At 37.2% G+C, this 26243-nt stretch overlaps 1 protein-coding gene and 1 long non-coding RNA gene across 2 annotated transcripts in view; one reads left to right on the plus strand and one right to left on the minus strand.

The window, feature by feature from the left end:
- The first annotated feature begins 10853 nt into the window (after positions 1-10853).
- On the plus strand, positions 10854-26229 carry moxd1 (monooxygenase, DBH-like 1). The gene is made up of 12 exons (XM_043219870.1): positions 10854-11777; positions 13118-13264; positions 13504-13671; positions 14122-14205; positions 18053-18232; positions 18310-18412; positions 18580-18746; positions 19267-19458; positions 20276-20335; positions 21785-21927; positions 24903-25071; positions 25223-26229. Exons 1-12 carry the CDS (start codon positions 11508-11510, stop codon positions 25382-25384), a joined length of 1845 nt encoding a protein of 614 aa, XP_043075805.1. The 5' UTR covers positions 10854-11507; the 3' UTR covers positions 25385-26229.
- The window catches only part of LOC122325041, a 46410-nt gene continuing 33264 nt past the window's right edge, over positions 13098-26243 (minus strand). The window contains exons 3-5 of the long non-coding RNA XR_006247251.1: positions 19327-19502; positions 13483-13656; positions 13098-13236 (exon numbers count right to left, since the gene is read on the minus strand). This is a non-coding gene — a long non-coding RNA (uncharacterized LOC122325041). The remainder of the gene's footprint in view (positions 13237-13482; positions 13657-19326; positions 19503-26243) is intronic.

Consider the following 26243-nt stretch of genomic DNA (forward strand, 5'->3'; position numbering starts at 1 on the left):
TCTGTCAAATTATTTACTAAAAACAGCAATTTTTGAGCGAGTCATTTGAATTATTTACTCAACAGATTTGTTCAAATAACACAATGTCTGTATCTAAGGGTGTATTCAGACCTGTCTTGCTTGGTTCGATTGAAAAAAAATCTAGTTCCTTTCCCCCTTTGGTGGGGACCTTTTGGGCAGCTGTGAATACAGCAATCACACTCTGGTGAGCACCAAACGAACGAACCAAGAACCAGCTAAAGAGGTGGTCTCCAACCTCAATTCAACCCAATTGCAGAAAGCACTGTGCCTGAAATGAGACACATGTGAAAAGCCTGCAATTGTTTTCTTATAAGCGCTCTTTTTGTTAAGTTTCACTTTCTACTTCTTCACACCTAGTCCTTCTTCTGTGCAGTGCCACTATCAGTGTGCCATGTATAAGAGCATGCTCTCTCCGCCGGATTCATATTGCGTTTGTAGGTGATAGCAGAAAATCAGTAAAACAATAACCATTGCGCTACAAAACCAAAAACTTCCTGTTTTGTCCTGCTTGGGAATTTCTAGTTCACTTGCTTTGGTCCGGACCAAATGCAACGTTCGCTTTCAAGACAATCTCATGGCAATTCATACATATTTTATCATTTTTTTGTTAATAAAAAACTATAGAAAATAGCCTCAAATAATACTTATATAAATTAAAATGAATGTAAAAAATAAAAGCAGGACATGTTTGGTTTATAGCCTTAATGGCTGTGGGTTTCATAAAGAATCAATCAAGGTGGAAAATACTGACCTACAAAATCAAATTCACACTCTATCATCCAGACGCCACAGCATCTGTTCACATAAATCATTTCCCTCATATGGTGTGTGGCGTTATACTATATGCAGTAAAATAAGTAAAATAAATAAATATTTAAGCTTTTTTCATTGCTTAACCTCATCTCCAGACATTAGGAGTTCTCCCATGGAAAACCCCAGCTATCTGTCAAGTTGGCTAGAGCGGGCAGCACATGTTCCTGTGGATTCAGATGGCCAGTCAAGGAGATCTCTCAGCAGAGAACCCCTCAGACTGACAGTTGCATGCTGGGACATCACTATGAATCAACCCTCACCAATGCTTTGATGCCACCAAAACACGAAGGAAACTCTTGTTCTTGATAAATTGCCTTAAGGAAAAAAAAAACTTTTTTGACACGTTGTGGAGGAAGAAAAGTCATAGGAAGAAAAATTACAGCCGTAGCATATTATGTTTTACTCTTTTTGCCTCTATGTTCCTGTCACAGGCGTTTGACAGATGTGCTTTTAAACTTGCAAAATTACATTTTGATTTGTGTTTTCCTTCACATACTGTACTGTAGAAGTAATCTCATAACTATGATGTAATTTCTGATACAATAAGGGAAATTGAATCGGTGAGCCAAAATCTATCACTGGTCAGATTCATCTGTTCTCAAAACAGGTATTTAACCAGTGCCGTGGTCTCCACAGGATAGTGTCAAAGATGCTGGTCTAAGTGTGGAACCGGCCGGCCAGTGTCCCCTGGGGCTCCTTTGGTGTAACGGAGCCGATATCTGTTGCTGTGGGCTTCTCTCGCTGTCAGTTAACGGACAGATAAGCTATGGCACGCTGTCCCTGCTGAGGGCAATCAAACCCTGAGTGGCTTCTCGGAATACTTTTGGACCACACCGGGTTGACAGTTTCAGGGGGAAAGAAGAGGAGGAAAGAGATGAAATAAGCTTAAATAAAAGAAAGGGGAAAATGTACTCTTCTCAGACATGTCGGTTTTGCTGAACCTGAGAGCCCTGTCATAAACTGACTATAGCCGGTCCCTATAGAAAACCTGCTGAAGGATAACATAGTTCTCTCAGCTTCTGCACTACAGCTGAGATAGTGTATGGTATACTGACTGTTTTGTGTTCGCTTCAACTTGATATGTTGATTTTGAAAAAATATTTTTGAAAAAACTACTTCAGAGACGTGATATTTTTATCTCATGGCACAGTCACATAGATTTTCCAACATTGGGAAGCAGTGCACCTGATTCATAATTATATCCATTTCTATGTGCGATAAGAAGAGATCGTGTAATCTAGGTTTATCTAATTGCCAAGAGACACAATGTTCAACTAAAGGAACACTGTGTATTTTTCTGCTTGGAGATCAATGCACATATTTTTTAAATGTTTCCAAAAAATGGCTAAAATAGAAAAGTTTTCGAGGCAGTCATTGCGTACAACCTCTAGTTAGTGTTTATGCTTTCTTTGCCCAGTGATTTCAGCACTATTCAGTAGATTATATATTTTTTATGAATGTTAACTTAGACAACATCCCTGATAGCACACGTGCATCTCTGAGACTATTGTCTGCATTTAAATCTGCAAGACGTACTTAGGGGGTTTGCTCATATGCAATACGCCAAGTGGACTTTTCCTTTAAGATGTCAAATAGATGTTTATGTAAAACCGACATCTGTAGACTGCAGATGCTTTCCAGACCAAGAGATCTTTAACAGACATCTTGCAGACGTACCTGAAAATGTCTCAGATAAAATAAGAAAAAAAAGTGAGAAAACAAAAGGTAGCCATTTACATTTGCCAAAACATTAGCATAAGCATGCTATTGCTAGCTGAAAGCAATAGAAAAAGTAATAAAAAAATATTTGCTTACCCTGCCTTTAATATGATGTTTATGCAGTCAAATTGCATAAGTTATCTAAATCAACATTTTAATATAATTGTGAAAAACATGCAAAAAAAGTTCTAAAGTTCTATTAAACTAATCTTTAAGATTATAAATGGATTAACTTACATTTTTGTGAGTTCTGCCAACTGATTAGTGTTTCTGTTAAATCACTTATTATTAGTTTTTCAGAAATGAAGATCATATATAAGGACAGAAGTCACTTTTACTGGCTTCTCGCATACAAAGCCTTAAAAAAAATGTCTTTGTCACATTACTGATGTGTCAATAACTGGGCCCTTCTGGTGAGTCTGTGGGTGTGCGGAAGACAAAAAAGAAATGCTGGACCAGACATAACGGCAGACGTTCATGGTCAAGTGGAGACAGTTATTAAATGAAAGGCTATTCATGACTTCCGACATAGTAAATGACAGCAGCTTTCTCTTTGAGCATGAAAAAAAACGTGAAAAACGAAAACAAATATTCAATTAATACCTGCTATCCCAGGTCTCCTTCCGTAATGCAGCAGCTTCAGGCTAGAAAACAAAATGAATGACTCCAGAAATCAGATTCCCACGCAGACAACCAGGGACAGTTTAAGTCATTTTCTCCTCCACCCATTCACTGCATCTTTCTTGTGACAGGAAAAGTTGTGGTGTTGCTGACCTTAATTTCATCTCCTCATCATGCTGCTATAGATCTCTGTGGAGCGCTTCACCGTGCTAAACAACGACTTCTCCTGCATAACTTATCTCCCTCCCACACGCGCACACACCTCGAGAACACCAGCGTCGGCCTAGCAGCACATTTCTACAACTCAGTGCCTGCCATCAGCATCACTCACAATGAGCTCTATACAGCAGACGACTAGCAATAAAAGGCAGAAAGCTTGACTTCTGGGTAGATGTGGGAGGACAGTAGTACAAGCTGAATGGAAACTCAGATGTGCAACAAATAACCATTTCAACCTCATTAATCATTTCAGCACCATTCGATCTGTCATAATTTGATATATGCATTTAACAGAACGAAGATTATTTATAGATTACATTTTAGATATATTATATATATATCATTTATAAAGTTCATCATTTTTTAATCCGAAATTAATCAGGAGACATTACTATTAATAATAATGCTATTAACATCATTATTGTCAATTGTGTAAATTACAGAAAACTAATTATGTGCTTCTACCCAAACGTCTGATGCTTAATTGGGATGAAAAAAATATCCTAAAACATAAACAATTTATTTACATTTATTATTATTATTATTTCCAAATATGTAAATTACAGAGAAAAATCAATGAAAGTTTGTTCATTGTTAAATTTGAGTTTCTACCCAAAAATAAGTTCTTTAAATACAATAATAATAATAATTTGCTATTTAAATTATTTATTCATATAAATTAAACTGAAGGTAATTATTTATATTATTATAATTATTATTACGGTTAATACTCTTTGTATTAGAGGCACTATAGCTAGATTAGTAAACTGGTACATTTATGCACAATAGAAATCTGACTATTTTGTTATCAATGAATATACTAATTCATTAACTGATTTTTTTTATTAATATAAAATTAAGCATAATGCATACATTATCGTTATTATTATTATAACTAAGTGCATTTTTGTTTTTGACGCTCTGTTTTAGATTAGATTAGTTAACTCCATAGGCCTAATATGCAAATGAAAGTGCAAAAACCAATGAAAGTTATGTGTTTCTACATGCTCTCCTCTGTGATTATATTTCAAAGAGACACCCTCTTAATTTCTAAATCACTGAGAAAACTCGACCTAATTTCTTGAAAGACTGTCTACACATGAAAAAGCCACGGCGGTCTTTGAAGTCTAGAATTAGACGCATGAACTCTTGCCCCTCCTTTAGCGCAATGACGCCTTATCAGTTCTGCTTCTTATTTATTCATAATCTGACTTAATGCTTTTGAGGCATTCAAACAATTGATCCACAGCAAAACACTCCACATGCAGGCGTCTGTAAATGTTAGGACATATATTCAAAGGCAGCGATTAATATTTCATATCAGCCTTCAGGATTAGAAAAAGGGTAACGCAGATGAATTGCCCCAAGACAAAGGTTTCTCACTTTAATGCTGCCGCAGCGTTCCCTTAAATATTTAAGGTAATAAAGTGCCGTTTATTTTCTGTGTCTAGAACAATGGGTTTAGCAGGATAATGAACATCTAAAACAACTTCACCGAATGTAAATCAGTCACACTCAATGGCCACTTTGCTGCCTAACCATACCAGCGAAATAATGTGAAAGCCACCAAGTGTGCCGCGTCTGTAGTCTCCTTCAGGAACGCGCAGGCTACGAAAGCATTTATTCTTTCACTCAGCTCGTGCTCGCAGCTCCTCAGAGGAGACAGCGGGCAGCTGAAGGACTGTAATTAGCACCTGAAGGCTAATTCTCACACGGAGTTTATTTTTCGATTAAGGGAGCATGGTGGTCTTAATGGGTCACAGTGGCCATTCACTGGAAACAGCTCAGGTTAGATTCTTGCACGTGTCCGTACTCTATCACACGCGCGGAAAATTCATTCTCAGTCACAAGCCGTCGATGAAGAAGTCGCTCAAGCTGAAGGCGAAGGTGTCAGAAATGAAGGGAATGGGGGAAAAATTGTGCTGATGTTGGCTCAGTGTTAACACCAATTACATAATTATCTCTAAATGGAGAAAGCTGGGAACACCTAGTAACAGTTTTGCATATGGGTGTTAATGTTCCTTGCCTCTCCAGCTGTTGTGCTCTCACCTGCTTTTGTGCTGCTTGCATTGTTACACTGTGCCTGCAGAGGGAGGCAGATGCATTGCTTATTGTACAGACCACAGACAGTTTCAACTAACGGTTTCAACAATTCCTACGTGAAATTGCAGAATACATATAAAACATCAGCACAGTTTTAAAAAGAACACAGCTGGTAAACATAAGTTATCCTTTCAGTAACACCGCTGACTCCATATACAACCCCCCATAAGTTCAAACTTCAAATGTGAACTATAAATGTATTTGTCTCTTTAAAAGCATGCATTTTCATATGATAAAGGCTGTATCGATGGCTTAACGAAAGCTGTTTTTATTGTAAAATCTTGAGGTCAGACGAACAGCTATATTCTATATACTAACATATTACTCTTTTTCGCTTGCTGAATAATAATTATGGCTTTGAATAGCGCATATTTAAAATGCCACTGTTGACTGAAAACTGCTGTATTACACGACTCTGCAGTTAAGTACATCATTCAGTTTTTGGTTTGTTTTGTTTAGTTTTTTCTAATGCCAATGTATTTCCCCTAAAAGCTTATATTATTGCCATATAGCAAACCATATAGTAGTAGGAAAGTCTTTGTATGTGTGTCTGTGTGTGTTTATAGTAAACATAACATTTTTGTATATGCTATTAAAAACATAGCATTTTTTTGATTGAGAAACTTGAAATAATATTAATATTGCTGTGTCCTGTTAATTCCTCAAGATTATTTAATATTGTAACTATCTCACATGGTGTTCAAATTATGAATTGATCATGTGACGAGTCCATTTTAAGGCCCGTTTACACCAAGAAATCTACACTATAGACAACCATAATAACAATAACTATATTAGTGTTCACACCAACACACAATAAAAATGTTTATAACAGGCACAAGCTGCAGTTTTACCATCTGCCTCTTTAAATTCTTGATCAGGATGTCAATGTTTTTATCGTCCATGAGCTAGAAAAATATATATTCCCTTGATATATTCTTTCTATGCCATTGCTGTTCTAGAACTAACTTTTAAATGGTGAAACTAACAGGCAGAAGCATGTTGTGGTCCATCTGCCAGTGTTGTGCTTGAACAAGGCACTTAACCCAACAACTGGAGTGATGCACAGCAGCTGACTGTGACCTCCTCAGTGTGTGTGTGTGTGTGTGTGTGTGCGTTTCCTGAAGGACATGCACGGCTTTGTTTGTGCTTTCAGTCCAGTGACCAAACTTGTTTTGGTACCTAATGCACGTAAACATTTAATTTCCAACTGCACAATAAAAATAAAATTATACCGTCTTTTTTATTCGCAAAAACTACACTAACATTACTGGCTATGTGTAAAGAAGTGCAGCTCTTATGCCAGATTAATGCCGCGTGAAATCCCAAACCCCATTATTTTAGACCTGGCTGATTTGCTAGAACACAGTGCTAAAGCCTCATAGCATAAGATGTACTATAGTAAACATTTATACACACTCTCTGAGCAGCCCCGATATTACCTGCCAGAAAGCCATTGTTTAGACGCATCAGTGTGTGAGCGGCTCAAATGAAAGAACTCACAGATGGAGAATGAATGTGTTTTGTGTCAGTTTATTATTATTACCAAATGTTTCTTTAGCATAACTGAAACAAGAGTTTATTTCTTTTATCCTTATTCTTTTGTTCACATCACACACTTTCAGGGGACTCTCATCGGGTGGGAGAGTCTGAAATGCATGCGCAGGTATTTCCAATTGTACTTGGAGGAACAGATGGTAAATGAAGTTGATTGAACATTAAAACAACGCTAGCTTATGGTGGCACGCTATAAAAGACGGCAAAAATTAAAAAAGTTCATACGTAACTCACATTTCATGTACGAAAGCCGTGCGACCGGATCTCCTCTCGCAGAGAGAGTGTCCCCTGAAAGCTGCTCGTATTTTATCCACTCTGAGGTGATGGAGGGATATGCCTGGAGGAGAGAAATGAAAAGGATCCGAGTGAAAATTAAATGGCTCCGTCTGGCAGTCAGCTCAGCGGGGGCCTAGGGTTAATCAGAGGGGGTGAGAAAGAGAGAGAGAGAGAGAGAAAGAGAGGGAGAGAAACACTAGGAAGACGACAGTAATGCAGACAGACTGCAAAGCATCAGAGAGACTAAGAGAACAGCGAGTGTGAGACACAGAGTCAAAAACAGACAGGAAGACTCATCAGGATGGAAACTCGCAGGGACAGGAGGCATGTTTAGAGAGACTCGGCTGCCCTCGGAGACCTTTTGAACCCTCCGCAGTGGGTCTGTCTGTGAGTCAGCGCTACACGAGGTGCTGTATGTGTGTGATGTGCATCGGAGAAAACGCAGGTGTTGAGTGTTGAGGAGTGCTACTGCTTCAGTCTCTGTCTCTGTGGAACCACGCCAATGCACGGAGAGACTCATAGTCCTGATTTAAACTTGTATTTGATACTTGAAATGTTGGAACTTATTTGAACCCTGTGTACATGCTAATTCAAGGAATACAGAGATACAATATGCACTTTTTTCCATTAGTGATTAATACAGAAATAGAACAATCGCCTATATTTTGTATTATATATATATATATATATATATATATATATATATATATATATATATATATATATATATATATATATATATATATATATATATATATATAATACAAAAAGCCCTTGAAATAATCAAAATACATTTTTACAACATTTAAAGTACTATTTTATAATTTTATATATATAAAATTTCTTTTTATAAATTATTCACAGTTTATTTATTCTGAAAAATATTATTCCTAACTGTCATATATATTTAATAAAAAAACTGTGAATCTTCCATAATGCAAAACCTAATATTTTATGTCGGAATTTAAGAGGTAGGAACTCAAAAAGACCCGAATTAAATATTAATTTATTATATACTCATTTATTGCTTGTGGAAATAAAGCATAAATATATCTTTTATTCAAAAGCAATATGCATGTTCTTACGGCTTTTGAAACATGGCCAGATTTCTCAGTCTCTTATAATGGAAAATGTCATTTAATTTTTTTTCCCTCGGTTTGAAAATATGCATTCCATATGCTCGTTTTACAAGGATGGGTCAGCATGCATCCATGTGCTTCTGACAGTGTGCTAATCTCAGTCTGGGCAGCTGCTTCTGGTGAAGGCTAAATATCTTCAATGTGATATATATTGAAAGTTCAGCTGAGTAGTCAGAAGCCATTATCAGCAGTTTATCTCTGCACAAGCTTCTGAAGTCAATTATGCTGCATATTATATGCGACTGAAAGCATCCATTTAACGTAAAGTACTTACAGTGTCTATAAAATAGCTGTGCAAATACAGTAATGTCCATTGGCCTAATATATAGGAATATGAGTCAGTCTCGATAAAGAAGCTCACAGAACGATGTTCGAGGCCTCGGGAGAGGAAATCTGCATCACTTGGAAGAAAAGAGTACGTTTTTTAAAAGGCTTTGTCTAACACTTCCTTTTTTGGTGAGGAAATTAAGGAAAGGTGTTTTTATAACAACTTTGAAACTTAGGCGGAGGAGTGTTTTACATTTCCGAAAGAAAAGCAATTTCACGCTTCACTCCAAAATCTGAACACTACCTTGTTGGAATGAACACTATTAAATATCAAGACCAGTAAACTTAGTTTGCACAATTAAAACCCCTTAATTATAAGTATGATAACACGCCATGTTAACAAAACTAGAAGAGTTCGATCTAGCAGCTTCACCAAATATCTAAATTGCCAATTTAAACCGTTTAATTTATACGCATGTCTAAATATCTATTTAGCTTTCGGTGAATTCGTGACTTCAAGCCATGACTTCTCGAATCAACAGCATAATCTAAACAGGTATTTAGTAGGCTATATGTACTTTAGGCCGACTTGCGTGTGCAGGCTTTATGAAGTAGGCCAAAAAAATACAGATATTTTATGAAGTAAATATTTGATACAAACTTTGTCATGGAGTCTCAGCAGGCTAACTTGTCAGTAATACCTCAATCTCAAATTCTGATCGTAACAGCAGGACCTCCAGAAAATAGGCTATTTGAGGAAGACTTACCCAGCAAGTAAATAATTTGTGTCGGATCCCGATCTCATGAAAGTCTGAACTCATATTCTAGGACGAAGAAACGTGTATCCTCCGTGTGAAAAATACATGAGGATGATGATGATGTTCACGCTGTTCAGTTAATCTCTGTCTTCTGCTGTCCTCTAGTGTCTTCACATGAAACTACAAAACAGGCCTATCAGGAATGTCTATGAAAATAGATGGTCCTGCTGTTGTGGATGTAAAGTGTTAATGAGAGGGCAACAACGAAACAAATGAGCCTCAGGTGTTAAACAAAAATACAATTTCTGATATTAAGCCTAAAGAGAAATCATTACTTTCGGCCACGTCAATCTGTTTCCATAACAGCATTCTTAATCATCCAAAGCTAACACCGCTGAGCTAACACACACTTAACGTTTCTTCTGTCCACTAGTTCATGACAAACGCAATATACATCACTTAACACCCTAGTTAAGTATTTACTGAAATCATTCATGCTTTGTCCACCATTTCTAAGATACAGGCCAGAAATTAACTACATTAACTATTAAGAAATTAACTATAATTTGTCTAAAGCAGCAGAAAATGTGTGTTTTTTCCTCACCCTGAATAGGATTTCATGGATGGAAAGATGGATGGATGGATGGATGGATGTTATGTGACCAACATAGCAAGAATTAAAAATTTGTAAAATACAATATGCTTTATGATCAGTAGATGGCAGTCATCAGTCACAAATGTACACAAAGAACAAAATACAAGAGAAAAAATTAAGTTTTTATTGTGCCATTTAAAACAGTATTTCACTAGTAGTAGGATATATATATATATATATATATATATATATATATATATATATATATATATATATATATATATATATATATATATATATATATATATATATAGCTCATATATCTATATCTCTCTTATACAGATACTTGCCAAACTTGATCTACCTTTTTCTCACACAAAACACACGGCACAGTAATTAAACTAGTTTAATAAAGATGAGTCACTGTTTCCACAGTTGTACTATAGTGATATATAAGCACACTGGATGCATAAAGGTCCCAATCTTTCAGACTCAAGGCACCCCACCGTCTACAACAATATTTTAACATCCCATGATCTTCTCAGATGTTTGTGATTGATTGCAAATATTTTTCAATGCAATGAAATATTCAGTGCTTGAGTTTTTAATTGCAAGATTTGTGCAGGCCTAGAAATCACTTTTAAAACGATTCTTTCTCATATGTCGCTAAATAATAGCAGGTATCCTTTGGAAAAACTGTTACCTGTTAAGGCAATTAAAAAGTGAATTAAAATAGTATTATTGCTATTATTGGCTTACTTAACACTTGTTAAGGACCCCTAGGATCCTGAACCCCCCTAGACCTCTAGATGGGCCCCTGGGCCCCTGGCTGAGAGCCACTGCAGGTCATCCTGGTATTCTTCTCATACTATAAATACTGTAGCCTACATTCTAGCATGCGCTCCTTTTCGCATATAATACAAACGAGCTTAAGGCTACGTTTTCGCTTACTTGTGAAGAAATTAATTAGGTTATTAATTGTTTTAATTAAAGCGTATAACCGAGCAAAATAAAACTGCTCGGCGAAGCAGAATTGATCTAAACAACGTTTGTGTCAGTCACCAAACATTTGAGTGAAACACGACACATTGCACGGTTGAACAGTTTATTGTAACGTCGCCGTCGATTCTAATGGCCGTGCGGCAGCTGCTCGATAATAACGCGAGCGTTCTGGTTCCGTCGCGTCGCGCTCGCGGACACGGTGTTCAGCTCTACGCGTCTTTCCACATCAAAGGGAAATCACACAAGTTCCAACAGTTCAGCGGTGGGAGGCTGCCAGCGCTCGAGAGGATCGTTCGCCTCCAATGCACCAAAGCAAACAAACACTCTTGCCCTCGGAAGTTGCATATTTCCATAAACTGCTCTATGGATAAAAAGCGTCATTGAGTGCAGTCGGCGTTGTTTGCGATAAAGCTCGATATGTCTGAGAATCAGCCTCTTTGCGCTCTAGTTTTCCTAACTTCGCTCTTCTGCTCGGCGTGCTCACATGGGACGCGATTCGTTCATTCAGCTTCACTGGATGCGGATGGGAGATACAACGTTAAGTGGGGGTTTGACGAGTCCACGATAACTTTTGAGGTAGAAGTGGAAACGACAGGATATATAGGATTCGGTTTGTCACCGACCGGTGCGATGTCCTCGTCTGATATCGTGATAGGTGGCGTGCTCAACGGAAGTCCATATCTGCTGGTAAGTGTGCACGCACCTTTGGGTTTGAATGCATCTCGCATTCAACGCTGATTATACAGTTAAGAGAACTCTGTCTCACAATTTAAAACCAGTCTGCTGCGCTTGATCTCTGTAAACGTCGGGATGAGTTGATTATTATGATTTCTCTACTGAAGTGGTTCTAGTCATTTGAGTCTTAATTAGTTTGCTTGTTGTTGTTGTTGTTGTTGTTGTTGTTGTTACAAATATGTTTGGGATGGATCGGTTTTGGTCAATATCTTTACCTCCATCCATTTAACTATATAACAATAATTGTAAGAAGAAAAAACGATAGAACAAATAACGTTTTTTTCATTATGCCATAATGCCACTGTGCATTCATCTGAAAGGCAGAATATTTAACTAATAAAGTGATATATAATATATCACTTATATACTAACTTCTCAACATTTTACATTCATTCATTCTCATATGAGCAACACATGGCTTTTTCAACTTAAAAAGAAAGGCCACTACTTTGGATCACAAAGAAATTTGCATTAATACAGCGGATTAAATATAAGTAATTATCAATGTAATTATAATTTGTGTGTGTGCGTCTGTCAATTAAGCAGAAATAAAATGCTTATCTGTATATTGTATTGGCTGTGATCACAAACACTATATCTATATATCTATATATTGTAATTTTTACTAGACCTATATCAATTTTTAACAGTATTTTTACAGAATTTTTATTACAGAGGTTTATTATAAAATTAATGTTAAGAGTGTGAGGCATATTAAAGAGCACTTTCGAACATTTAAATCTGCAGTGATAGCTTTATGTGTCCTAAAATCTGCTGCACTGAGATCATCCACTGACCCACTGACCTGGCTATAATCAACTGCCCTGTTGTGACCTGGATTTCATTCAGATAGTACTCACATAAACACTACTGTTTCAAACGCGAGCAGCGCAATATTTCAATACATCCACACTGCTGTATATTGCCTGCACGCTGTAATCTCCATCCAGCTGACGTATACAGCAGTAGTTTATGATTCGATTTCAACACAGCACTATTCATCAGCAATGTGTAACGAAGGCTCATTTATCTCAATGCATTTCGGTTTTAGTTTTGTAAGCATGAGTCATGACGTCTTTTGTTCCAAAACTTATTCATAATGGTGTCTGAATGCATTGGAAACAAACAGTACGTTTGCCAGTGCAGAAAACCAAGCATTTTGAGCAAAGGTTATCAAACGTGACCACACGCGCATGCATTTACTCACATGATCCCAGCACTCCTTACAAAACAGCTTCTTTTCGAACTCAAACTCGTGAGGGACTAACTTCGTTCCTCCTCACTCTTCTCAGGACTACTACACGGACTCAAACAGAAATGTCCATAAAGATGCGCTGCAGAGCTACCGGCTGCTGTACGCCAGAGAGAATGGCACACATACCGTCCTGGCTTTCAGCAGAAACCTCCAGACCTGCGATGACAACGACAAAGTCATTACGGTACGTTTGACTGCGTGCATTATTACATCCGGCTCTGCAAGAACCGTCAGCGGCAAGGTCTCTTTAATAGATTTTCGAGCCGTTTTCGGATGCAATTTCAACACGCCGCCCTTTGTTCAGGGGAAATAATATCAAGGAGTTAAATAAACTCACTTCCCCGAAATGTTGTCAAATTATTACTTACAAAGAAAGTCTCTTGCACTTAAGTCTGCAATTACCCATAATTTGTCAATGCCCAGGGCAGTACAGTGAGAGTGATCTGGGCGTTCCATGCGGAGGACGTGGGAGTGTCAGGACCGGTCTACCATGGGACGAACAGAGGCAGAAAGAGTCTGAGATTACTCAACCCTGGAACCAGCTCCAGCATCCCAGCAGGAACAGCTTTCTTTGACCTTCAAAACAAGGAGGTGAGGAGAGTGCATTCAGCAGACTGCTGGAGCGTTTGATGAGCTAGGAGTGACAGAGGACGGCTTAGCCCTAGGCAGTGTTATACCTACTGTTTCATCTATTTTTGCATGCTCAGGAATCGAGGTCCTTGCGGTTACATATGAATCCTTTTTAAATACAGACCCTTTCGCTTCCTGATTGGGTCTTTTGAATGAAAACAAGGCCCCTTTTATGCTTGTGGGATACTGCCAAACACCAGATTTTATAAGAGTGTACATATTTACAACCGCATAACAAATACTCAGCATTGAATAGGAAAAAAACAGGAAATGGGATTAATAAAACGTCCATGCTCTCCAGTCCACAATGGAATACTTCTGCTTGTTGCCGTCTCACTGCTGCATTTAACTGTTTTGTGACTGATGCAGATCTTTAATCCATACGTTTGTTAAAATGTTCAAATATTGTAGGTTCCTGTACCTCATAAGGATACAACGTACTGGTGTCAGATATTTGCATTTCCAGAGCTGAAGAAGAAACATCATATAATCAGAGTGAGTAATAAAACTCCTTACATTTCCAAGAGTTCCCATCGTAATCAAATATAACATATATAACATAATTTAATAATATTGTGATATTTTAAATACATGTTTAAATTCATTCAAAAGTCATGTTTTAAACCAAAGAAGATATACAGCGACTATTAATCTAGAAATGCAATCTTAAATATTGTAAATGAAATGCTCCCTGTTGTGAAGAACCTTCTGCTATTTCAGTTTACTTCTTCTATACGTACATTTACAGGCTTTCATGAAGCTTGTGCATTTTCCTGCAGTTTCAAACCGATTCCTGTCAATCGAGTAGTTTAATTAACTGATACGATCTTCACAAATGCCAAGAAAATCTTGATAATATCAGTGTTGGAGCAGCTACTGACTGTTAAGCAGTTAAACTTCAGTCAAACTTCTGTTTTTTAAAAAGTAGCTACATTAAAATACATATTTCCCGGTAAAATAACAATAACTTAAATTGGTGAATCGTTTTTGTCAATCTGTTTCTGGAAGAACAGATTCCCTCAAATGATATGTGAAAGAGGACCACTGCGGACAATTCACAAGACTTAATGAAACGTTACAATCTACAGTATGCTCTGTATATGTATGTTGTTTGACTTAGTTTCCTTTGTTCCTACTTTCCCACCAATAGTTTATCTTTAGTTACCCATTGATTTGATTAGTGTCTGCACCTGTTTAATTGGTTTTGTTTCATTATAAGCCCTTGGGTTTTTTCTGTTCACTGTCTGTTGTCTTTGTGTGTAACCTGGTTCTTCTATTCTGTTCCCGTGTCCAGTTTTGGAGTGTGTGTATATACATCTGAATTGCAGTGTTTAGATCCAATCTCTCAACTTAATTTGCAATTTTTCGTTACTGACGTTGCTCTGCTGAATCGACACATACATAAATTAGATTCATTGTATGGGACTTCATGTCAAAATATGATATGTTTTACCTCGCAGCTGCATTAGATCTCTTTTTGTCTCTCTTTCTCCTTCAGCTTTTTTTTTGTCTCACCTGCTTATTATTGTCTTTTGCAGCTGCTATTTGTAGATCAGACATGTTTCTGAAATTATACTCTCTGACCCAGATGAAAGAGTCTTCCCGTAACTAAGCTTTTCAAGTTTTCCTAATTAGAGGCAGAATTGGTACTTTAATCATATGATAAAATACTACAATTAAGCATCGTCCTTTCAGGCTAATTTTTCAGACGCACTAACCTTTAATTTTAATTTAATTGTTGCAGTCACCCCATGTAAAATGTAGCTGTGGAAGACAGGCATGCATTCATGAATTCATCACTATGGCTACAGATCCACGTTTTTAGCGAAAACATAAGTGCTTGCACATGCAGAAGTGAGCGGCTCGCAGAATGAATGTAACCCATTTAGTTTTTGCTGCAGTGTTCAGTATGTAATGCACCGGATACAAAGACTCTACAGTGAATAGACTTGTGCGTGTTTCACAAAATGATGAAACGTACAGACAAGTGCACACTTGCCACATTCTGACATTCACTAAATGCACTTTAATTGTGGCCTAACTATTGCTTGGGTACCATTTTTGAGTTAGTTATTACAATTACCCTTCGTTTAACCTTTCATTAACATCAACAGAACCCAAACCAGAGAGTGAATAATTATTGTGACCCCTCTTCACCCTCTTTTCCTGTCCTCTCTACATACAGTAGCCTGGTATTCGGAAAGCTCCAAGCTCTGTTAGTCAGATGCCAACAGCTGCCCCATAACCACAGCAGTGTCGGGATGTTTCCTGCTCTGTTCCCACTCAGTTTCATGGAGCAGATGTTGAACTGTCAAACAGGAGCAGATTTTCCAGACACTGTGCTCTCACTGTTTCTATTCAGGCCATATTGTCACTGTCCTTATTCAGTCAAAAACCTCAAGCTAGTGATGCCAGAAGAGGCTGTACTTTATACATTATAGTGCTACTAAGATCCCAAATAAAAGGTACACAAAGGGAAAAAATGGTATAGAATTTATTTTAAAACAATTATCACTCAGTTATTTATAGTAAATTTCACAATAACAAAGAAACACATTGAATTAAGCAAATTTTGAGGTATAAAAGCTTTAAAGGGGCTCTAATAATTTTTTTTTTGTGTGTACTTGATATGAAGGAAAAGCATTACCACAATAACATGCCCATTATTCCCCAAGAGTTAAAAAGTTGAGTTGTACCATTTTTACCATCTGGCGGTGGTACTTTTAGCTATAGCTTAGCATAGATCATTGAATATGATTAGACCATTAGCATCAAGCTCATCAATGCTGGTGCATTTTCAGCAGCCATAGTTAAATTAGCCTACAAAATCACAACTTTTAATTTTCCGTCTGCCTTAGTACACCATTTAACTATAGAAGATTCATGTTTTCAATAGGAAAAATATCGAAACTCTTTGGTAATTTGAGCGAGATGCTAATGGTCTAATCATATTTAACGATTTATGCTAAACTGCCGCTAAAAGTGCTATCGACAGACCTGGGGATCGGCTGAATGGATAAAAAAGGTTAAAGCTCTTTTCTTCAATACAGCCTTTTGTTACATTATAAGTTACATTATTATTTTTTGTGTCAAGTGTCATGTTCCTTTAATCATATTGCAGATGATTTACTACAAATAAATGCGTAAATATGCATACTCACAGTAAATTAGGTTTGTTATCGTGGTAATTTTCACAAACGTTTGTCACCAAGCTCATTTTCTGGGCTCTGTCGTGAGCAATTTAACAGAATACCCCAGTGTGATATTTTTGAATGTTTGTGGGCAATGTTAGTAATATCTCAGTGATAAAATGTTGTTTCATCTTTTAAATCATACTTTTGAGTAACATTGATACAGCCTAATGACAACAGTACAGCATTATAAGGATGGCAAGTTTAGATGGATGGATCTAATCTCATGGATTAGATGGTCATTTGTTAAAAACAACAGAATGCTACTACACAATCTACGTTTATTAGATTTTGGAGCTTCAAAACAAAATGGCTCCCAAAGGGAAAAATAAAGGAGGTGGAAGGGAAATAAAGGAATGTTTGAATATTTATTCAACCACTGTTTGGCCATGGGTCCCACTGCTTCAGACAGAGACCCCTGGATGAGAAGGACACAGTTCACTCTGTTGGAAATGCTTTTATTTAGAATTCCAGTTCCGACAGAAGAAGCCCACTGTGAGGAGAAAAATAATACCAAAATCCCCCACTTCCTATTCCAGAGATATCCAAGCTAGTTTTAGCTCAACAATCCCACACACACACACACACACACACACACACACACACACACACACACAGTTTTCTTGTAGAGGATCAAAATAGAGTGGTTTAAAAAGATAACCTACTTTTATCAAATCTGTATGGTTTATCCCTTTATCAAAGCTTGGAACGGTCTAGTGCAAAGTGTTCTTGTTTTAGATTAAAGAAAATAACTTTTCAGATTCATTAAAGCAAAACTTTTACATGAACATAAACAATATAAACACAAAATGTTTACCACACTGTTTGACATATTTATTGACATTTATGATACAAGTTTCAGATCCAGCCAATAAGTATATAAATGAACTAATATAATAACAATACTGATACTATAATGTTATAATACCACTAATAATGAATAAACATTTCAAAGTCAATTAGTCCTTCATAATAAGAGTTTCTTTACTGCTACAATTTTACTATTTTACCTATTTGAGTTTAATACCATTTAAATTAAATTTTAAACCATTCTGCGTACTATCTAGAATTTGGAAAACAATAAGGCATTCTCAATTTGATTCTGAGACCGCTCAGCGTAGCTATTCATATTCCTCACTGTTTGTTTTCAGATAGAGCCAATGATTCAGAAGGGTCATGAGAATCTGGTTCATCACATTCTGCTCTACCAGTGTGACAGCGATTTGAACAAGAGTGAGATCAACAGAGGACACGAATGCTACCATCCGAATATGCCAGACTCCTTCTTCACCTGTGAAACCGTCCTGTTTGCTTGGGCCATTGGGGGAGAGGTGATATTTCATAACTTCATATTCATTCTAATACCAAAAGGTTTCAGATACTGAATAGAAATTCTTATCCCTTGCAGGGCTTCACCTACCCTCCTCATGTTGGAATGTCTATAGGAACCTCAATAGATCCAGTATACGTACAAATGGAGATTCACTTCGATAACCCATCTTTACAAAGAGGTACTTTATGTTATGATATAGTACAACTAGAGAACCTTACCGTTATTTACTGTAACTTTCAGTAATCAGTATAGTCTCTGTGGTATATTACTGTGATTTTCAAATAAATTATGAGCCTTTCTGTAAGGTTTGAGTCTGATCTTCTCAGAGTTTTGGTCTCGCCACAGGGATAGTGGACAGTTCAGGCCTGCGTTTGTACTACAGCCCCAGCCTGAGGCGATATGATGCTGGGGTCATCGAGACAGGAGTGTGGGTCAGTCTCTACCACATGCTGCCCCCAGGCATGCAGGATTATATTACAGAAGGACACTGTACACAGGAGTGTCTCCAAGAGGTGGGACCACACAAAAAAAACCCAACAGGAATTATTTTGAAACTTTTCTAATCACTGTGAAAGACGCATTAAATTATAGCTAATTGCATTATCACATACCTTATATACAAATGACTATTTATATAAACTGCATTCTAAAAGTCTTTTATGCTCTATTTAATAACATTTTAACATTTAATATTTTTACAATTTAAAATAATAAAACTTTTAATATATCTACTATACTTTACTGTAATTTTTGATCAATTTAATACAAGCTGAATAAAGTTATTTGTTATACATGGTATAAATCTAAAAAAAAATACATTTTTAATAGCGTTATTATTGTTATTATTATTATTATTATATTTACTAAATATATTTACAATTTAAATCACATTACAAGCAATAATTGTCTGCAGAAACAATTACCAACAACATAATTGTCTTGGTAAGTCTTAACATTTGAATGCTAATGCAAGTTTCTAAAAACCCAGATGGAAAAAAAAAGAAGTATAACATGTGTCTCTCTTCCTGTAAGTCATTAGACAGCGAGATGCCCAGTGGAGTTCATGTGTTTGCAGTTCTGCTCCATGCTCACCTGGCAGGACGGGCTATCAGAGCCAGACATTTCCGCCAGCAGGTCGAGCTCCAGCCACTGGCCTCAGACGACGAGTTCGATTTCAACTTCCAGGAGTTCCAGCCGCTCAGCGAGGAGAGGATCGTCCTGCCTGTCAGTCAGAGTCCATTTCAGTTTCATAATCTTCATTGCTCCACCTGAGTGTGAAATTGACGTTGCATTAATCATCAGATAGAGTGAAAGTTTACATTTACCGATTTACGGAAAACCTACAAATAGCAGGGAATTACAAAATGATGAATTCTAGATTTGGAAAAGTAACGGAAAAATCGAATTGTCAGACCTGTCTGAGGGACATGGGTATAGTCTGTTCAATACATCAGAGTGGTGTGTGCCGATAGTGGTTAAACAATTAAATATCTTCCCACAAATTTCCAGGCCTTGTAAGAACTCCAGAAAACATGGTTTATTAAATTTAGACATGAGGGCTTTTATCCATCACAGTCTTGTTTGGGTCAAGGTAAAAATCCTGTTTACTCCGACTAAAGTCTAGATTGTTTTCAGGGCTCCTAGTTTATCGCTGAGTGATTGGTAGCGTTTTAGCAGTTAAGAATAGAGCAGTTATCATTATCTGCTCCAGTGTCTCAGCCCTAGCCAAGCACTTTGCATTACCTAAGAGTAGTGTAATAAATTCAACATGTAAAGAGCACACACACTGTGCATCTGCAGGACTGGTTTGCGTTTAAAAGTGCCCACAGGCGAGAGGTGACTCATGTGTGAGTTGTGACTTGTTATCCTGTTCTGCTGTGTGATAACAATCAGCAAGGTTTTAACAGTTTATACTCAAATGAGTTTCGATGGCCTGTTCTGTTTGGCAAGCCCCCAACAGTGAGCATAATAAATAAGCAAATGATTTTTGTAATTCGCTTTTAATATCTGTGTGTTAACCAACATGTTTTTCTGTCACCAGGGGGATTCTCTAATCACTGAATGTAGATACAACACTAAAGGCAGAATGAACATGACCTGGGTAAGATTAATCACTTGTATGCTTTTACTAACAACAGTATATAGATTCCTGTCATATGGCTTTCTATATGGTTTTCTACAATTACACCAATTATAGAGTTATTCATGAAACTCGGGTTAACAGTAAACTTATTGAAGAATAATACAGCTGTTCTGATTTTGTATGATGTCTGATTTTGTAGGCCATGGTAGAGGCTATTTTAACATGGCTTTCTTATTGGATTTATAAAGGGATTTTAAACTAGTACTTTTTTCTTTCAACTTTCAAAATTAGTTCACCCAAAAATCTTGATTTGCTTGTGCCTTTTTACAAGATGAAATATAAGTCTCAGACGTCCCCCGTCAGTGAGCTCAAAATACCCCACAGATCATTTATAATGCCTATTTTGAGTGGAAGCAGAAACAGGCTATTTTCATGCATGTATTAATGCAAATGCACTGCTGCCTTCTTTTCTGGAATAAGGCTGTGTCTTTACACCTTCTTATAACTGGTCAAAAAAAAACATCTGTTTGGTTTTGATTGTCATGTCTATGATGCAAAAAAGCTTGTTCACAGCAAGCACGATAACTATAAAGATAATAACTGTAACTGTGTTTGAACAGTATCGTCTGTTCATTATAAGCTCAAGTGCATCTGCCGCTCAAGCCGTGATAACATGATTGATTATGATTGGTGGTCAATGATTCTATGGTTCAAAAAAATTTCTCTGTGCCTTTATCGTTAGCTGTAGTGTGGACGTCTTTTTGGTACGTTTCTGTGCATTGATCATGGTAATATCATTGCTGGCTATAGAGGGTGAGAGATCTCTGATTCCATCAAAAATATCTTAATTTGAATTCCAAAGATGAGCGAAGGTCTTATGGTTCAAATATGAATTGTTTACCTTGTACATCTTTAAAAATGTAAGTTGCTGTAAAACAAATGTATTTATTTAATATTAATTAAACATTCTAAAAGCTATTCAGAAGGGACCCACTGCAAGACAGTGCAAATCCTTTTTCACATTATAGGACTACAGACTGAACAGCTCTATTAGAAAAATGCTTTTGAATCTCTTTTTTTCCCTAGCCGGTCTGTGAAAGACTGCATGCTCTTTTGGCTAAACAATGTGTCTGCAAACAGCTGTTGGTCTCTGGAGACAGATCCAGCTGCTGACGTTCTCCCATACACATGCAGCCAGTGAGCCGAACTCCAATAGGCTGAGCTGAGCTGCTTTTTCTCTGTAGACTGTCCACAATCCATAAACATCAGGGCCAAATCACTGGTGTTTTGGATTCATATTAGAGAGATCAAGATATATTTGCTGCACTGTGCATGTCAGTTCAGCTTTGCTCAGTACTGGGCATAATTTGTCACAGGCCTCTGGTTTTAACAGTGATTCAGATGCATTATGTCAGTGTAGCATTTCAAGGTCTTGACCCTAGTAATGTGGATTTTTTGTTTCTACAGGGAGGTCTTAGTACAAGGGATGAGATGTGTTTGTCATATCTGCTGTACTACCCCAGGGTCAACCTAGCCAGGTGTGAAAGTTTACCAGAAATCACCGGCCAGCTTAAATTCATTGGGGTTAAAGAGATCCAGGAGCCTGTTACGTAAGTCGGAGAAACCACTACAGTGAATGCTTTCTTTGTCAGTGGCAAATACACATAGCCTCACGATGAATACGTACATGGTTTATATTATTATTATAAACATCCCTGCATATTTTATGTTACATTCATGTTAAAGCTAGTGTAAGTGATTTAATGCTATGTCAGTCCAGAAATATCTCGATGGCTGTATTAAACATCCAGAAATATCTCTGTGCCTGAAGGCTCATACCCAACGGGACGAATATCACACGTGAATATCGTTACCGTTTTTGCTTTTCATACCGAAGCGATGAACCAACTGCTCCTAGCGAAAAACAAAAATACGGTTTGCGTTTTTATACTTCGGTGTGCACACTCACATTAACGGCCTTTGTTTAACAAGACGTTAAATATCAGCGATATTCGTACGTGATAATCATCCCCGTGAGTACAAGTCTTGAGACTGTGTGAGCTGCAAAATGCGATTTATTTATTGTTTGGTTAAGCAAATTAAAGGACTTTTTTGCACTAATTAGTTGGTCCACAAGGTGGCAACGCTTTCCCAGGCTATTCTTTCAAAGTTTAATAAAAGAAACAGGTGAGATGAAACGACAATAAACTAATGGAGACGGCAAAAACAATCGATGACCATGTTTATAAGCGATTGTGTATTGGTCATAACATTCAGAGAGAAATAACAGACGCAAAGAAAACTTTCTAGCGTGCACATGGAGCATGCATACAAATGGAATATTTTGAAACTATTTTGAAAGCCTCTGCGTTCCACTGTGAAGGTCGAAGTACATTAATGTTATACACAAACACTATGGGTATGCTTACAGTGAGTGTGATGTGAAGTTAGCCTTCACCGCAGTCTACACGCAGCCCGAATTTTGGGTCTAGTAAACCGAAAAGCTATCTGTGCTGCAGACAAGTTTGTTTAAGATTATGATGATAAATGAAAATAATATAACAAATACAATCTGCAATATCGAACAGCATAACAGACTTTTTCTGTACCACTCTTAGGTTAAGCTGGATATTCTGAGTTCTAAGATCACTTACATCTCCTTTAAAATGAAATTTGAAATGACAAAAGGAGGTACAGTAATAAGCAGAAAGCAGAAAACGGAAACATTGGGAGAAGTAAACCAATAAAAAGAAAATTCATGCATGAGAAGATCATTTAAATGAAATCAACTTGAAACAATACTGTGAAATGGGAGACCTTCCAATGACAGCGTAATACCGGTGTCACTATCATAGACCTGTAATAGCTTAACGGTGATTGATTGATGGCTCACTGGATGATTACATGATCAAATGAGGATAAATGTTTTCACTTATCCAAATGTTCTGGTTGTCATGTCAGCACAAGATCTTTATAAGAAGATGTGCCATCTTGCTCCCATCAGAAAGTACAAATTGTTTGTCCAACCCACAGCAACATCTGGAATGGTCATTGTAAAACGTGTTTGTCTCATTCTAAGAGGGCTAAAAAGAAAAGACACTCTAAAACCACAAGCCGCAAGGCTGTCAGACACATGGGAACAAATCTTGTTCATCCCTTTTGCAATTTGAGATAAAACTAAATAAATCCACCAATCTTCAAGACTTCTCTCCTTTCACGTGTTTGTGGATTTTTAGTTAAACATAACATCTGTTATAACACCACTATTGTATAACCCATTATACTAGCAACACATTCAAACACGGGGGTTCTCAGTCGTCTAGGAAGACAAATACATCTTGGCTAGTTTTAGGCGGAACTAGCTCTTTGAGATGTTATCGCAGCCACAGTATAAATCTAAAGATATACTGTATGAGTTTTAAGGAAGGTTCATGTCTCAAAGCAGCTGCGACTCACCGGTTCTGTGGGCGTCTGCTGAGCCGCTGATGTTTTGTACAGATTCCTTTCACTGCATTGTATAGAGAAAGAGAGATGTGTGGTTTGTTATGTCCGCACATGTTTGTTTGTGATTTCGCGTGTGAGCAGGCGAATGTGTGTTTTGGATGGACGTGGGTGTGTGTGTACGTCCATAAATGAGGAACATCTGAAGAGCCCTGCTGGTGGAGTGTGTTTATTCGACCCCCTGAGGCTCAGAGCAGTAATGTGCTCAGATGCTGGAATAAGGGGGATTATAAGGGGATAGACCTGGCAACTCTAAACAGATTTAGTTTCAAAGCTCTGCCCCAAGCGCCCTCTGTCTTTCGATCCCCACACACATGCAGATAAAGCTCATTGAACAGATATAGTTGCCTCAGGAGTATCTTTGATCAGTCTGATGGTTTAATGGCACCATCATATATGTTGTAGGGAAATGGTAGTAATGGTAGTATAATGTAGTAAATGGTACCAAATAAATTTTAAAAATCACATCTATATATTTTAAATTTTAATTTTTAAACAGATGAAGTGCATGTTATTTTAGTAGCAGAAAAGCTAGAAATATTATTACATTTATCTACTATTGCAGATTATTTACTCATTTACATTTAAAAACAAGCTTGAATATACTTACCTAAATTAACTATGATATGTGTGTTAATATGTATAGAGCATAACCTGACTTTCCTATGAAATGCAATTTATGCTGGTAGCTGTTTTCCATGCAGTTATTGTACTGTGTATAAAAATAAGTTTCCAGGATACAACTGATTCGCTTAATATCACAATCTTACCAATAAGGATGCAAAGCATCTGAAAAGTATTATAAATGTGGTTCAAAGTGTCAAATCATTATTCATTTATTTGTTTAAACATATCAATTAGATCCATTTAAAATAATCAGACAACACTTCTTTCATGAGCAAACCAATAAGACGTCATTCAGTAAAATTAAGAATTAAAGAGTAATACGGACATCTTATGGTACTTTTCAGGTGCTTTGCATCCTTATTGGTAAGGTTGTGATAATAGGTAAATCAATCAATGTATGAAGTGAGGTTTTGATATGAAGTAAATTTATACAAACAATTTATTTTGTTCTTTGAAGAACTTGGCCCTTTGTGATTAAGAGTCCAAAGAAATACAGCAACCTCTCCTTCACGGAGGCAATGGATAAATACAAGTGGACAAAGAAGAGAGGGAAAGCGTTCAACGACATTGTACGCAAACTCCCCATGAACGTTCGCTGCTCTAAGATCGGCCAGGATGAGTGGTCGGTGAGTGATTTTGATTACACAGGGGTATACCATATAGTTTTATTTTCTATATATTATGCATAGGCCAATAAATGCATCCTCAGTGAGCATGACAGACTTCTTACTGACCGCAAGGTGGGTAGCTGATTCAACTTCTCTCCGTCTCTATTAGATTCAAGGGGTGATCATCTCTCCTCCGGAGCTGAAGTCAGAGCAGACGTCGGCTGCTGTCGTGGCCTGTAGGAATGTCTCAGAGAATCGATGCGTACGCTCCCTCGCTCTGGTCCTAACTGCGTGTCTCCTGCTCATACTACAGACCTGCTTACACCTCTAATGTCTGCTGTCATCTCAGTCCCCTACTCATAAACATACATACCGCAGGTTTCCCAGAAACTGTGACGCTCAAGATTTAAATCTTACAGATACTATAGAGTAATTGCACTGTGTGGCTCACTCTTACTTTGCCTATGTTTATCACTAACACTGATCACAACTGTGATGCATTCGTGTAGGATGTAGGCATCATGCTTCACATGGAATATCCTTGGTTAGCAGATACTGCGGTCTTGACAGCCTCTCTAACAAAATGTCTCACCATAGTTGTAAATCTTAATAATCTCACCATATGTTTAAAATAGGCTGTCACACTCCGGTACACCACAACTTATGTCTTGTGGGTTAAAGGGATAGTCCACCCCAAAAATTAACATTTTGTCATCATTTACTCACTCTCATGTCATGTATGATGTTCTTCTGTGTTCCACAGAAGAAGAAATTCGAAAACTTGTATTTGTGTTCATTTTTGTGCATTCAAAAAGTCAACGGGTTTCATTATTGTGGTGTACACCATTGACTTTCGTTGTAAGGACAAAAACAGCCAAAACTTCTTTATGAGCACCGTCATGCAAACTTCCTCAGAAGTGGTGTAAATTTTTCAATACACTCAGTCGCACTGGTAGTTTTATTAAAAGTTAAAAAAAAAAAAGTGAAAAATGCTTTTAAAAAGTCACCATCTAACACATGCAAATGCATTCAGTCCAGAGCACTTCGAACTGTGTTTCTCTCATTATAAGCTAAATGTGTGTTTCATAAAGGAATGCTGGCATTATATTCAAAACCATTACATTTTATACGCTGTCTGTGTCTTTTAAAGCAATAAATGTTTATTTCTTATAAATATTTACAGACTTGTT

Source organism: Puntigrus tetrazona, chromosome 20 (assembly GCF_018831695.1).
Source record: "Puntigrus tetrazona isolate hp1 chromosome 20, ASM1883169v1, whole genome shotgun sequence".
Classification (NCBI taxonomy): Eukaryota; Metazoa; Chordata; class Actinopteri; order Cypriniformes; family Cyprinidae; genus Puntigrus; species Puntigrus tetrazona.

Coding starts and splice junctions, on each gene's coding strand:
- moxd1 (XM_043219870.1), top strand. CDS start 11,508: ATGTCTGAGAATCAGCCTCTTTGCGCTCTAGTTTTCCTAACTTCGCTC. Junction 19,459..20,275: donor AGGAGAGGATCGTCCTGCCT/GTCAGTCAGAGT, acceptor TTCTGTCACCAG/GGGGATTCTCTAATCACTGA. Junction 25,072..25,222: donor TCGGCCAGGATGAGTGGTCG/GTGAGTGATTTT, acceptor CGTCTCTATTAG/ATTCAAGGGGTGATCATCTC.